This window comes from Emys orbicularis, chromosome 12 (genome assembly GCF_028017835.1).
Source record: "Emys orbicularis isolate rEmyOrb1 chromosome 12, rEmyOrb1.hap1, whole genome shotgun sequence".
Classification (NCBI taxonomy): Eukaryota; Metazoa; Chordata; order Testudines; family Emydidae; genus Emys; species Emys orbicularis.
In genome coordinates, this window is record NC_088694.1 from 27,236,975 (window position 1) to 27,252,838 (window position 15,864).

Below are 15,864 nucleotides of genomic sequence, written 5' to 3' on the forward strand. Positions count from 1 at the left end.
CACCCCGGTTATAAATATCTCTGTGTCTGCCAGCGGCTTTTTCTCCCCTCCACCACTTTTTGCGCCCCTCAGCTTTTTGCGCCTGAGGCAAGTGCCTCACTCGCCTTGCCCTTGTTATGGCACTGGGTGGGGTAGCGGTGGGTGCTGGGCGGCTGGGGGATAGCTCAGTGCTGGGTGGGCGAGTCTGAGGAGGAAGCTGGGGGATGGCTGGGAGGTAGCGGAATGAATGAACACTGGGGCATCTCTGGTGCACAGTGGGTAGCTGCAGATGCTGGGTAAGTTGGAGCTGGGTGTCAGGCTGGCTGTGGGTGCTGGGTTGGAGAGCCTGGGAGGTAGCTGAGTGGGTGGTTGCTGGGGCATTGCGGGTGGGGGTGGGGTGCTTCGGAGTACTGGGGTACCTGGAAGTACTGGGCGTGTGGGTGATGGAGTAGATGGGAATGGCAGAGTAGCTGGAGCTGCAGGGGTAGCCGTAGGGGTGAAAATATGCTGGCTGCCTTCTCAGGAGTGAGTACTGTGGTGCCAGGGGCATGTTTGCTGGTGGCTTGTGATGGGGGAACTGATGCAGCTTGTCGGCAGGGTGAGGTTGCCTAGGGCCAGTATTGGGTCCCTTACTTTGTACTGCTGTCTCCTCTCACCCCCTTTTTCCTGGTGGTGATCCAGCAGGGTGAGGAATGGAGAGGGGAAGCAGACAGCTCATATGACTGCAAGGAGCCTTCCCCCAGCAAAGCTGGAAGCATGAGGAGCCACTGATCTGTGGGAACATGATGGACTGGCTGCCACATGCATGAGTGTCACTGGAGCAGCCCGGCTGATGCCAGCGAGGTTTGGCAGGAAACGAAATCTTGAAACATTTGTGTCTTTAGACTAAATTTGTCAGGACCAAGTTAAATTTCTATTCTTATTTTTTCCCATTATTTATATAGCGCAAAAAGTGTGCTAGGTACTGTACGGACAAATAAGGATACATGGCCCCGCCCCGAGGAACTTACTGCCCAAATAAAGAGCTTACAGTGACGCGCAAGTAGCTGAATTTCAAGTTAACTTGTACATGTAATCATTTTCAGGAGCTCCAGGCAAGCTGCAGTGCTAATAAACCCAGAAAAAGCAGTGCCTAGGCTATACATACAAAATATGGCTGCACAAGAACATATGAGGGTCACGGAGAGAGAACCAAATGCAAAATGGGGTTGTCCATACATGTATGCCCTAAATCTGCACTCTTGAGAACTTGGAGGGTGGGCATTCTGGCTGGTGGGCTCTCACTGGTCAACAGGCTTTCGATGGCATGTGTCCAAACCCTTTGTTTGGTGGCCTTCAGGGTGCTCATATCCAGATGGACCAGACACTCAATTCCTATTGAATCTAAGGCCTGTAATACTTCACAGCATTGGGTTTAGAGTACAGTGCCAGGCTCATCTACTCAATGAAGCATTTGTCTGACCTTGGGCTAAGGTTATGGAGGTTTGTTTTGTCTTGTGGGGTGGGGTGGCTGATACGAGGGTTGGTTGGTATTGCAGCACCACTGAGCCTTCGGCAGGTTGATGTTTCGTCCATGTCAATGGACACATAGTACATTATGAAATACATTAAAATGAATGGGCCTGAATTTTCCACTGCCTTGCGCCGTCACTTATCTCTGTGCAAAAGTGGGTGGGAAACACTACTGAATCAGAGTGGAAGCATTTTATACCCACTGAAACATGATCTGTTGGAGAGGGGCTTGAAAGGTGCCAGGGGGATGAGCAGAATACTGTAGCAGCTCAGACAAGAACGGCAGACACCGAAGCGCTGACATTACATGTAGAATATCAGGGCTTTTCAACAGCATTTAATACAACTTCTTTGATGCTAATTCCCGTTCTTGTCTGAACAATGGCAGCAGGAAAGACCCTGCTCTCCGGGAAGGGCTGTTTCATTCATAGAGTGCCTGCAGTGTTTCCTGCAAAGCCAGTATGGTCATTATTGGAAATGGGCCAGGCTGTTCAGAAAGCAGTGCACCTGGGTGACCCCCTAAGGATGGAGGCGCCAATCTGATCAAATATAACAACAGATGTGAACCTTCATCTCCCACTCAAACTTGGAGCCTTTTTCGAGGCTTGACATTGTTTTAATCGGTGCTTCTGGTCTCAGCCAGAAGTAAAAATCCCAAAGCGAACTGGACCAGATCCTGAACTGATGTAATCAGCATAGCTCTGCTGAAGCTCTGCCAGTTTACCCCAGCTGAGCATCTGGCTCAGTGACAGTGGCTGTTGTTAAATTAACAGTGTTGCCAACTCTCATGCTTTTATCATGAGTCTGGTAATAGTGCTTTTTCTTAGCACATGTCATGTGATTAGGTGAGATTCTCAGCTTTCACTGGGAAAAAAAAGATATGTGTAGCCCTCGTGCTGCAGAGAAAAGCTTGAAACGTGATGAGTGCACCTTAAAAATTCAAAAAAAAAAAAAGGAAAATAAACAGAGCCCCCAAGTTTTCGTTGTTGTTTCTGTTTTACAATCTCATGATTTGTAAGCCAGTCTCGTGATTCTGGGGGCTTGATTTGTGGTTTCTGAACACTTGGGGTTGGCAGTACTGGAAACCTGCCAAGAATGATTGCTCTTGCTTTGACTTCCAGGCCCATTTCTACGTCATATCGGCCTGAGTGTAAGTTTAGAGAAACCAAAGCTCTGATTTCTTTGAGGTGCCGTTTCACTTTCGTAGGTGAATCGAGACGGTCCTGAACCTCAACCTACCCAAATTTGCTCCCCACCACTAAAAAATAAAATATTACAAACCCTTTGAAGAGGCAGCACTCAGACAATTCCCAGTCACTGCTCATCCCCCTGAGCACGGCTCAGTGTGATGTGACATGAGAAAATCAGGGGGAAGTGGGAGGGGCTGCTCATAGAAAAAGAGGACAAGGGGCAGGGAAGGGGACAGTGGCTGGACGTGGCATCAAGGCAAGCTAAGTGGTGCTAGTGGTGGGCACAGATCACCTGTCCTCTGCTGTCCCGCACCCTGTTGTCAGTTTCTCTCTGTCTATGGAGGTCTAGGAATGGGCATGGATGGCACAAGGAGGTGGCTGAATTTCACTGGCAATTAGCCCTTCCCAGCTGTGTCTGTGGGGACAGCTGTGCCAGATGAGGTGTTCACCCCTGGCGAAAAAGCATTGCTGCTCTCTGCCAGAGGCAGGAGGCTATATCCTCTGGCTGGGGCTCTAAGGAGGTCTGCCAGTGGAAAGTGAAAGCCGGGAGAGGCTCTTAATTAACATCTGCCAGGTGCCTTCCCTGTCTACCCCTGTTCACCTGTTGGGGAGAGGCTTTGGGGGCTATTTGAGCAGCTGCGACCTCCCCTTTTTGGAAGGCCTTTCCACGCGCAGGTGCCAGGCAGGGACTCTGGTCCACTGTCCCATGGGACTACACTTCCTTTTCCACATGGCCTGCTGTGTGTGAATTTGCAGGATTCCCGCGGTCCCCCGATAAGGAAGGGGAGTGAGCTGGAGTCTGTTCTGGCTCTCACATCACCCACAGAACTGTCAGCTGAGTTCTGACTGCAGAAAGCTTGTTAGTGGGGATGAGGTAAGAGGGAGACAGTTTTCAATTCCTAGGTGGAGCTTGCAGTGCTGCCAGCTATAACAATCATCCTTTGAGTTGCAGGCTGATCTGATCTGTGGGGAAGTCGCTGAGTGAGAAGAGTAACTAGAGAACCCCGGAATGTCCCAATTTGTGAGTCTCTCCTCTGCTCTGAACTCCCTGCGGGAAGCATGGCTGGGCAACTTTTGCCTATTTGTAGTAAATTCTATGTAACGGTTGCTTCCGATACATGCATGACCTCCCTCTCCCAACAAGGTCTTGTCCATGCAACTGTGAGTTCTGGTGACCATCGGGGTGACATCTGGAATGGGAGTAAGTGACACTGCAGCTGCATTTCACCTCTGACCTTCAATTCTGCTTGTGCTTTGAAGGGAAGACACATGAAAAGCAGTTTCCATTGCAGGCCAAAATCTGCCTGCTTGAACAAACTCAAGATGGACTTTCACTGGGTAAATAACAACACAGCCTCTTTAAAACATATCCAGCATTCAGGTTCTTATTTCAGATTGTCATACTCAAATCAGAGCAAGGTGGGGATGGCTTTCAAATTTCTTATACTAGGTGTCTGGCACTGCTGGTGCCCTCAGCAGAACCCCCGCTTGCTGGAGGCTCAGAAATGCCAATTTTTGATTAAAAATGCTGTCTGTAGCTCCAATTCTCAGTTTGTACCTGGTGACAAGAGCTCCTCAGCATGTGGCATTTCAGAGCAATGTGCAAAATAAGGATGCAGCTGGGGACAGTTTGTCTCAAGCAACTGGTAATAGGCTAGAGTAAAGCTTGTCAGTGTGGGGTAGACAGAACTTTCTCTGGGGATGGTCCAAGACTGTGGAATGAACTCTCTCTAGAATTAGGGACCATCACAAACCTCACCACTTTCCTTTCCAAGGCCAGGTGCATTTCTTTGACCTTGCCTTCTGTCACATAAACACACAGCAACAGGTATATTTATTTTTTTAAAAAGCAACTACCAGAACAAGACACTCCCCTGCACACGCTTCTCCCTCTGGGGAGAGGATGAGAGAACAAACAACCTGTGACAGATGTGTAGTCACTTTGCTTGATGAATGGCTGGAAGGCGCTCAGAGGCTATGGTGACAAGCTTGTATAGGGACTTATATAGAACAGAATAGAAGAATAAAGACTTTCACATCTGTCTGTTGCTGGCAGAAGCACTACCCTAGACCAGCTGCTGGCATTTCAATCAGTTGGCCGGAGCAGGTCAGCATGACTTGGTGATTAAAACACAAGTGGCTGCTAGGGTCTTTACTACACTAGGGCTCCCATGGCTTCTATGGCACCACCAGTAAAGCTACAACAGGCAGGTCTCCAGTGGAAGTTTTTAAAGAAAAAATTGACACCTGCAAGAGGAAACATGGTCCAACGGGCAGGGCCTGGGATTCAGGAGAGCGAGTTTCTATTCCTGGCTCTGCTGCTTCTCAAATGGCAAGAGAAGATAGCCAAGGCCAGATTAATGAGCCAGGAGGCAGCTTTGGAAGAGTCTTGGTGTAAATCTGAAATGCCACCAGCAAATGATCGAAGCGGGGACTGATTTACAATGTGGTCCATAGCTTGCGATTGCTCTCCAGTCACATTATGCGTTGTCTCTCCTCTTCCAGAGGTGTAGGAGATGACAGCACTTGCCATATTATGTTCTGAAATGGTTCAGTACGGGCCATTGCTTCCGGCGTAGGTTGAAACCTGGAAGCTATTTTGAGGGGTCAGCAATTAGGTGTTTGTTTGGGATATTAGCATTATCCCAGAATCCTTTCCAGTGCGCTTTGGGATTGAAGAGGACTCCTTAAGAGCTTTAGCCTCATCCCAAGAAGGTTTGGGGGATTTCAGATGTGTCTTTGGAAAGTTCTGGAGGTGCTCATGAATTGGTAAATCCAGGTCAGCCATGGTTCCATTGTACTCACAGGCTGTGTGTGGGTGTATCTCCAGATTTTGGGTGGAGGTATATGTGCCAGAATGGGCAACCATTGGATGGGTGTTCATTTAAATGTTCCAGGTGTAATACTCATCGCAGTATTGAGCTGCTTGTCCAGAAAATTGGTATGTGAGCTTAGACTGGTGTGCAATATTTAGCGGGCAGGTATACCAGTCAAGAGTTGCTATTTGAAGTGTGTGTGCATTGGCACCCCATGTTGTGCTTGTGAGTTTTTGGACAAGGGTAGTCCTTGCTTTTACTTTTTCACATCTTTTCCAGATGAGTTTTAGAAGTCAGACTTGTATCCAAGGTTACACTCAAGTACTTCAGACTGGGTTCATTTCAGACTGTTGACTGAGAAAGGAGACATGAAGTGGTTCCTTGACGGCTTTGTTGTTTCAGTGAAAGGCTATTAGCAAGGTTTCGGAGGCACTGGGATGGAGTTTCCAGTACTGAGGTTGGTGGAGAGGATGTTGCTGATGGTGGTAAGGTCTTTGCCTTGTGGCACAACAGCAACGCCATTGGCACAGATGAATTTATGCCAAGTTTTATCAGGTAAGTCGCTAATGTAGATGTTGAATAGTGAAGGAGCAAGCACAGATCCTTGAAGTAGACTATCACAGGGGGTGCATGCTTTGCTGATATACCCATTGAACAGGAAACGGTATCTATGGTTGCTCAACATAGTGGCCAGCAGTCATATAGTGCTATGGCATTTGATAGCCTTTGATGCCTTGAGCGATAGCCCACATCTCCATACCATGTCGTACGCAGTGGAGAAATCTATCAGCACTGTTCCAGTTTTTAGATTCCACCTGAAGCCAGCCTCAGTGTGACCAGTAATGGTGAGAACCTAGTCGCAGAAACTTCGTCCCAGTCTGAAACCAGCCTATTGCTTTGGCAGGATAGCCTGAAACATAGGGGTGAGAAGGCCAGTGAAACCCTATCCATTAACGGGTGAGTTGTGGAGAGGAGTGATATTGGGCAACAGCTGGTTTCCCATGTTTGTGATGTCAGTGACTATTGCCTCACACCAGTATTTTGGGATCTTTTCTGTCAAATATATGGCAGCGAATACATCTGCCAACTATCCTCTTCTCTTTGCTCCCAAATTCTTGAGGAATTGGGATATATCATCCTTGCCAGAATCTTTCCCATTTTTAGTGGCGATGTGGGCCTTGATTATTTCTTCTGTAGTGTTTGGGGCTGAGAGTGAAGTGCCGGGGCTTTGTCAGACATTCGGAAGTGCTCTCTCTGAACCTTCTGTCTAGTCAGTTTGTCAGTTTTGGTCGCTGAATTCCAGAGAAGGTATGAGGTGACAGCATTAGCCGTCATTTTCGATTGATGATATTTTGCTGGGTCAACAAGTCCAAGCACACGGAGGAGTGCCCAGGCTTTGCAACTGCAATGAGTGAAGTCAAGACCCTCCACTGTCTCATTCCATCTTCTCAGACGCACAGAGTTCAGCGGTTCTATTAGTGCTTTTGCTGCGTCCGGATCACCGCTCTTCTCACACTTTTTAAAGAATGCCTCTGTCTCTGGCTGCCAGCAAGGAGCACAGACCTCGCCATAGCCATGAGGAATGTGTTTCACAGCAGCTTTGATAAGAAGGTGAACAAGGTCATAGTATTCTAGGAAAAACTTGATACGCTGCATCCTGTCTTAACTGCTGTGGTACATGCAACCAGGGCTTTGGAGCTGTGCTCCAGCTCCAGGCAAAAACCTGCAGCTCCACTGCTCCGGAGCTGCTCCGCGCTCCTGCTCTGGGCTCCGCTCCAAAGCCCTGCATGCAACCCAGTTTGCTTTGCAGAAATTCTAGCACCATTTCAGCATTGATTCAATCAGCAGAACTCCACAGCTGACCTGCATAACGGTGGAGTGGTGTTGGCTGCAAGGAAAGTTTCCAAGCACTGTTTGTAAAGCTTGCAGGAGGACATCAATATTGTCCTTCATCAGAAAACAGAGGTCTGGGTTGTGTTTAGTGTTCCATGTGGCTGAGTGAAAATTCCCTACTTGTTTAGGGTTGTAAAGAAGGTAGACATCTACAAATGAGGCCCAGTTTGTGAGTTGCTCACCGGCTGTATCATTTCTGCTATAGTCTCATTGCGAGTGGTGGCTATTAAAGTCACCAGGGTAGCAGCTGGGTGGAGAAAAGATGGTGATGTGGGCTCCTGCCATTCAAGCTTTGGAGGTTTGTAGATGTTTGTTATGGTCAGTCAGTTCTCTGGCACTTATTGCAGCAATAGAGTGTCCCATGGTCTTGGATTCCTCCAGGACTGCAACATCTTTAAGAGCCTGGCTGATGGATGTGGCAAGGCTGTACTTCGCGTTGTTCATAGTGGCAATGAGTTCGTAGCCACACGTTTAGTAGCTTGCAGCTCGCTCAGACTCTGCAGCATGAGTTTCTTGTAGAGCAGCAACATCAATGTTATTCACCTAAGAACTCATCAAAGATAGTCACCCTTAGTATGCGACAGACCCTCCACATTATGTTGATCTATACATAGAGCTGATCCGGCAGTTCCTCAAGGCAACTCCAGACAAGGACTCTTAACAAATGTCACAGGACAAGACAACAGCCTTCATGTTTCATGTTATTGGCTAACGTAATGCATTTTGCTGACCTCCTGGTATGATTGTCTCTGCCACTGATTCCTGTATTACCTTGGGTGAGTCACTTTACTTATCTGTGTCCGTGTTTCCCATCCCACCCTTTCTCAGTTTAGTTTCCAAGCAGTTCAGGACAGCTCACTCGATGTATGTAGAGTGCCTAGCACAACAGATCCCTGATCTTAGTTTAGGCCTCTAGGTGTGACCAGAATATAAATAATAATAACAAGGCCTTTTGCGGCTATGACTTTTAAACTCTATTGCCCACCCACTGTGATAAATAAAATAAAATAAAATAAAATAAATACAGATATATACTAAATGACACACACACGGATTGAGAACATCTATTTTTCTCCAGGCAAACTCCCTGACAGATGTAGAATGAATTGCGTATGCTATGCAGAAGTTATTTAACATCAGCTACAGTAGAAAAATGTATTAAAGGAAGACATGTGATTGTTCATGAGTCTGTGCTTTCAGGACTCCCCTCTAACAGCTTCTGCAGCTGCAGCTCATGACATGAGTTTGTGCCTTGACTACAAGGAGTAGAAAGGACATGAGGACTCCTTACCCAGCGTCTGCCCGGCAAGTATTCGTCCGTTCTCCCCCAGGACAGCGGCCCGTGCATGCCTCTCGTTCGAGTACTGTACGAACGCATAGCCCTTGTGAACGGAGCAGCCCACCACTCTGCCGTACTTGGAGAAAATGGTCTCCACATCTGATTTCTTGACAACGGCTGTGTTGAGATTCCCAATAAAGACTCTGGAGTTGATGGACTTAGGGTCGTTCTTGTTTGTGATGTTACTTGTCTGCACCTTCAATGACATCTTGAACACCTGGGTAAACAAGTCAGGAGGGTCAGGAAGGGTGTAACATGCTAGAGGGAACAGCATGAATGTAATAAAAATGGGGGTCAGAGAGAGAAGGAATTTGGGATTACAACCCTTCATCACACTGCAAACCAATAAACAACCCCATCACTTCATGCAGCAGTTTGTGGGGACTGCAGGTGCCCCCAGACCCATGGCTGGAATAACAGCTGCAGAAAGAAGAGGCAACGCTGCAGTTCTGCACCCCGGAATTGCATTTGAGGGGTTTGCATGTGACAACCTCACCACCTGGTCCCAACCCATGTAAACTTTGATTACTCCAGCTCCCCGTGGGTGGAGTAGATTGTCCCTGTGCCATTCCTTTCACCCAGTTCTGGTCCTTCTCATTCAGACAGACCTAAAAAAGTCAATGGAAACTTCAGCCTTTTGTCTGCAGTGCATATTTTGCCGAGCTGCTGTAAAACTACGCTATTCAGCAGGATGCTTTTGTCTGCCACTGAGACTGTACCTGAACATGCATAGTAGTACTGTAAGCTATTTTCAATATGCAATGCGGTGCCTGCCTTGGAACACCATTGGACATGTAAGATTCACATTTCCCACTATCTCTCCCGACTCATACATTATTCACTCCCCCAGATCAATCTGAACAGCTTTGTACTTTGCATTAGAAAGCCAAACAGAGCAGGCAGCCAGACTTTAACTTTCATTTTCTTTTCTACAACACAAAGTCAACATAACCAGTGCCAGCTCAGCTCTGAGCTGATGTCACTAAAACCAATACCAGGGTTTGGCTCATTTTTCCGCCAGTGCCCTACAGCCTCCGCCTTCCCTGGTGAATCCTGCTCCAGGCTGGTGCAGAGATGTGGTGAAGCCAATCCCACATCTTCTGTTGGCTGTGTGTCTGCAAGTGTTTACAGAAGCCTGAAGTAGACTCTGAGTGCATCCGAGAAAGCACTGAACGCCCGCAGCTCTCACTGGAGTTGACCGAGTTCTGGTTACTCAACGCTTCTCAGGATCAGGGACTAAAAATCAGTCACCTAGGCCTGTGCCAGGAATATTTCAATTTGCTCCAGAGCGAGATTGCTTTGTGTGTAAGATCCTGCAAGCATCATTTCCTAGACTAAAGGTTTGATACTAGTTATCAGAGCTACAAGCTATAATCTGGGCATTTTAGATAAAACGTATCCGTCATCTGACTCACTCTCTTTCATCTATAAAGACAGTACAGGGATATCAGGAGGTTCCTCTGGCTTCTGGTAACCACGGGAACTGGGTCTGTGATGTTGTGAATACCCCCCCGCGCGATGTGTGTGTGTGTCCTGATTTAGTTTTTCTGCACTTTACTTTGCATGTTTGATAGTTTATAAATTATTTAAAATAAAAAAAATAACAATAATTAAAAATAATGAAAGATCTCATTGCAGGATTCTGTTCCCCTGCACTCTGAGTCTGATTTCAAGTTACTTAAAGAAAAAGTCACTGCAGCTTTTCCACAACTAGCTCAAAATGAAACTCCAAGGGTCTGTTTCTGAGTGCTCTCAAATGGATGCTCTGGGGAGAAGATGGCTGCAGGGGCGGCTCCAGGCACCAGCGCACCAAGCACGTGCCTGGGGCGGCAAGCCACGGGGGGCGGCCTGCCGGGCGCTGTGGGGGCAGCAGTCAGGGATCCTTCGGCGGTATGCCTGTGGGAGGTCCGCCGGTCCTGCGGCTTCGGCGGCAATTTAGCGGTGGGTACTCCAAAGGCGCGGGACCGGCGGACCTCCCGCAGGCATGCCGCTGAAAGCTGCCTGACTGCTGTGCTTGGGGCGGCAAAATACATAGAGCCGCCCCTGGGTGGCTGTGACCTCCCCCTCTCATGCACCTATGGAGGGGCCACTTATTTAGGTCCCTACACATGGATTTTTGCAGGCAAACATTAAGCTCTCCATTCTCCTTTGGCATAAATCCTTTCTGTCATGCGATCCCTGCCCTGAGGCCTCACGTGCTGAACAGAGTGAAGTTAAGTGCTCCACTCTGAGATCCTGTAGCTGGAATAATACACAGGCATTCCATACCACAGCTGGAATTGCTCAGCAGTGCAAATTAGGAGACGTGACCACATATTCACTGTGTGCTGAAATCCCCTTGGATTCTCCTAATTGACTCAGCTACCAGAGGTACCTGTAATGCCCAGGTGAGTCCTGCCAATCACACAGAATATCCAATCCAGGTTTTGCACAGTATTTAAATGTCTCTGGAGGCACAACTAGGACTAGATTGTGTCACCTAGGCACAGACCTGAACTGAGGGTGGGAAACCTGCTCTCCATGGCATTCCCAGCCAGCTCTGTGACTGATGTGAAGGGGAGGGAACAGGGTAGTGGACCCTCCTTTTTCCCCATCCCATTTGCAGTGATGTGAGTCTGCACGCCCCCAAGCAGAGGGACTCTGCTTGTTACAAGCCCCTGTGTGACGTGTGCAACAGACAGGAGCCGCCTCTCTCCACAAGGGTCAGTCTTAACGTGACCCAGAGGAGTCAGACACCTCTTGGAGCACAATGTATTAAATGTCCACCAGTGAGTTCAGTTGCTTCTCATAGCACAGGGGCGAGTCTTTTTCCCTTCCTGAATCCTGTGAATGTAAAACTATCTGAGTCCCGATTCCTAGCCAGGTGAAATATAAGAGTTAGCTAGTAATCCAGTTGTGCATATGTTATTTGGGTAAAGCACACACCAGCATCATACCAGGCATTCTCCACAGTGTGACAGTTCCTTCATTGCTTGCTCACGTTCTTGTAAGGAGCTCAGATACCAAAATGATGATCATGGTATAAAGACAAAAATAGATAGACAGAAAGCATGGTGTATACGGGGATAAATAGACAGACAGCAATGTGTATATGGGGATAGATAGATAGATAGATAGATAGATTTTTACATTTATCCATAATTTTTGCATCATAAAGAGAAAATCCTCCAGCAGATATAAGTAGCTGCATGGGAAAAAATACAGGAACTGAACATATTTGCACACTCTTGTAATACATCCCAGTGACTTGGCTGACAGGGCAGTCTGCTTGGAAGCCAAAACTACTGGTTGTAGTCAGGGCCGGCTTTAGGACCTGCGGGGCCCAATTTTAATACCCGGCGGCGGTCTGGGTCTTCGGCAGCACTTCGGCAGCGGGGGGTCCGCTCCGCATCTCCCGCGGCACTGAAGGACCCCCCGCCGCCGAAGACCCCGGAGCGGACCCCACCCCCACCGCCGAAATGCCACTGGAACGGACCGCTGCCGGGTGAGCCTAAGGCGCGGGGCCCTTTTAGGCGCGGGCGTAGGGCCCTCTTACCTGCGGGGCCCGATTCCGGGGAATCAAGGGAATCAGCCTAAAGCCGGCCCTGGTTGTAGTAAATAATTTGTGAATTCAAAGGGTAGATGGTAGAACAGGGATCGGCAACCTTTGGCATGCGGCCCACCAGGGTAAGCACCCTGGCGGGCTGGGCCAGTTTGTTTACCTGCCGCATCCGCAGGTTCGGCCGATCGCGGCTCCCACTGGCCGCGGTTCGCCGCTCCAGGCCAATGGGGGTGGCAGGAAGCGGCGGCCAGCACATCGCTCGGCCCTCGCCACTTGCCAAAGGTTGCCGATCCCTGTGGTAGAATTTAGACTATAATGGGGTTATCAGTTTATTTTGGTTTCCCATCCCGTCAGTCCTGTCCCCTTTGAAATTTGATTTGGTTTGGATTTCATTGAACACAAACTGCAACCCAGTCAAAAATGCCTGGCGTCAGCTGAATTCATAACAAGTTTTGCATGGTTTTGAAATCACAGCTCAGCCCCTTGTCGCTCTGGCCCCGAATCAGCACGGTGCTTAAGCATCTGAGTAGGGAAAGTTAGGCATGTGCTTAAATTCATGCTGAATCAAGATTGATGCCCTAGGTCTGGGTTTGCCTGGAAGGCTGCAAACCTTACAAAGCTTTGGCTGAGTTTGTAATGAGACCTGGGATGTTTGGCTTGCTTTGGGGGTTTGTAATATATATTTTGCAAAGTTCTACTCTGAATTTTCTTGAGGCTGGAAACAAGAAGTCCCTGTGATGAGCCCAGTTAGCTAACTACCCTCACACACAGGCCACGGGCTGGGGCTGCCTGATTGTCTGCAATGCTCTTTTTGATTTGGGGTGAACATGTGAACAAGGGTGATTCATTTGTTGCTTCCCCAGCACAACTGCATCGGGTGCCATGTCCCCATTACAATCTCTGTCTCAGCTATTCTTGAATTTCAGCATCTGATATGTTTCCATTCTGTCTTGTCAGCCTTATTCCTGTGACACCCTGCATGGAGCCAAGCCATTTCTCACTCCAGGAGCTTCTCTTTTCATCTGGCTCTGAGCTGATTGATTGCAAACCCCTCCTGGTCACTTGTAAAAAGCCCCAGTGAATTTGTTGGCCTTCACTCAGTTCCTGGTGAATTATAGTTCACACCACAAAACAACAGCTTTCTTCTTGCAGGTCCAGACAAGTAGCAATCTCAGCTACATAACAACGTGCAGCATGGAATAAAAACAATACCATAACGTTGCTTCACTGGATAATGGGTTTTGGTCACCAAGGGTGAAATTCACCCCTCTGCAAAGGGTAGCATGAAGCCTAGGTGCCACGTACTTCTCACATAAGCTCTAGTTTGGGGAGCTAAGTGGTGAATAGGCCTTGTGTGGATGCTCTGCACAAGGGTGAATTTCATCCTAAAGGAACAGTTATTGTTGCATTTCCCTGCCATTAGGCTACCTGTAAGTGAGGGGTTGTGGAAACGGTTACCACATTCTACTGCTGTTCAGTGGCCCACCTGGAAGGAGTTGGTGACTGAAGTTTGTTTCCCAATGGGTAGGTGTTAACATCAGTTATCACCGCTTGCCTGGCAGTGCCAGTCTCCTCAGAGAGACCAAGAGTTCAATGTGCCATGGACCCCTGAAATCCTCTCCCAGCCCAAGAGTTGGTCCCCCCACAACAGGACTCAGGAAAGTTGTGGGGGATGGAGTTGGGATAAGATTATACGTCAGCTGCCTGTGCTGTTCCTGCCCAGCAATGTCAGTTTTATACCCTGCAGAGTTTTGCCAACACTAAATACATTTAGAAAAAATGGTCTTAAAAAAGGAAAGACAGTTCCCAACAAGCACAGAGCAAGCAGACCCTCTGTACATCATCACGCTCAGTGTCATAGAGTGGGGATCGTGTCTCCCCGGGTTGCAGGGTTCAGAGTGTGTCTGTGAGGGAAAGGACTCTGCCCCAGCCATGGGAGAACTGCTGCTGGCTATACTGTGCTTACCAGGATTCTACACTAGCACTTAGGGTTTCAGTGAGATGCTCTGATGGGGAATCTAGTTCAATATTGAAATCAATTTTTATTCATAAATCAAAGCTTTACAAATAATATAGAAAAGCTTTTACCTGCTGGTACTTAATGAAAGTTCTAGGGCCCCATTTGTAAAGTGATCTCAATCCAGCTCCTGCAATTATGGCTGTATCTTTAATGCACGGCAAGCACCTGTTAAAAATGTTCACATCGCTCAAAACAAATAAAAGCCAGCGCTTGCACCCAAGGTTTTGCACTTGCAATCAGCCAGGAGCTCAGTTTTGTGGCTGCAGATGATGACATTTAGGTGTCAAACTCCCTGTTCTGCAGCCTCAGGCAGTCTGATGTCTCTCTAGTCTTGCTTTTACATTTCAGTGGCAGAGCTTGTGAATTCAGCCTCCCTAAATGCCTAGCGCTGCAACTAGCCGAGTTGTCGATGAACAGCAGGTGTCACTGTTACCTTGGGAACAGACAGGCTGTCAGCCACTCAGTGACTTGGCTATTAACTAACTCCAATCCATTTGCCATAACCCTAAGCCATGCTGCTCCGATTTCCTTGCCTGTGGTATTCCAGAGACAGCAGCTGAGAAAAGGACTCATCTCTCAAAACAAGGGGGAAGGCTGAATTGACAGCTCTGTGAAATTAAATCTCTAGTCCTGCTCTATCTGCCTGACATCACGCCTGTTGCGGTGGTTGCTGAGCACATACAAAGATGACAGCAGTCCGGTGATAGCCTGATTTTTCTCTCCCTCTTTCCAGATGCAGGTCTGATTTTGGGGAACACATTACTGCATGTTTCATACATATTGTATGTTACTTCCATGGGAAAAGCTAGCTCAGAGAGATGGAACATGAAATCTCTGTTTCAGAATTTCACTTTAGAGTTCAGGGGAGAGGAAATGTACCCTTGCTGCGTATGCCAGACTGGTGACCTTACCTGGACATAGCCCCTTTCCTCCCAAAGCACTTTCCAAACCAAACACGCTGCTACAAACGAGACATCAACCTCCGCTGAAATGCAGCTGACTCTACCAAAATGCAGCGCCTGCTTAGCAGAGCCCACCAGCTCCATGCTGTCATGCTTCCTTCTTCTTCCTATGTTGTCAAACACTCCTGATCCAGCCCTTTAATTTTAAAAGCACAAAGGAAGAGACGGTCCAGTCCTTTCATCATTTAAAACCATGTTATACCAAGTGCTTGGAAATATGGCATAGGGAACAATCCTTTACTGGGTGCAGTGGGAGGCACTTGATGGCTTAATACATCATTTCCATCTCTACCTTCTTTGATTCTATTAACCCAACACTAAAATTGGAAATACTATGCCTGCTAGATTCCACTCTTAACAAGCTGGACATGGTTTGGGTTTGCTATGATTACATTTCTCTTTTCACCCCTGGAGCTTAAAATAGCCAGAGGTTTGTTTTCTTTAAGAATATAAGAATGGCCATACTGGGTCTGACCAAAGGTCCATCTAGCCCAGAATCCCGTCTTCCGACAGTGGCCAATGCCAGGTGCCCCAGAGGGAATGAACAGAACAGGTAATCATCAAGTGATCCATCCCCTGTCGACCATTGCCAGCTTCTAGCAAACAGAGGCT

At 47.9% G+C, this 15,864-nt stretch overlaps 1 protein-coding gene across 2 annotated transcripts in view; it reads right to left on the reverse strand.

Moving 5' to 3' along the window:
- The window catches only part of RALY (RALY heterogeneous nuclear ribonucleoprotein), a 105,688-nt gene that overhangs the window by 35,061 nt on the left and 54,763 nt on the right, over positions 1-15,864 (reverse strand). For both annotated transcript variants that reach the window (XM_065414602.1, XM_065414604.1), the window contains exon 2: positions 8,682-8,946. In XM_065414602.1, coding sequence (XP_065270674.1) covers positions 8,682-8,946 — 265 coding nt within the window. The remainder of the gene's footprint in view (positions 1-8,681; positions 8,947-15,864) is intronic.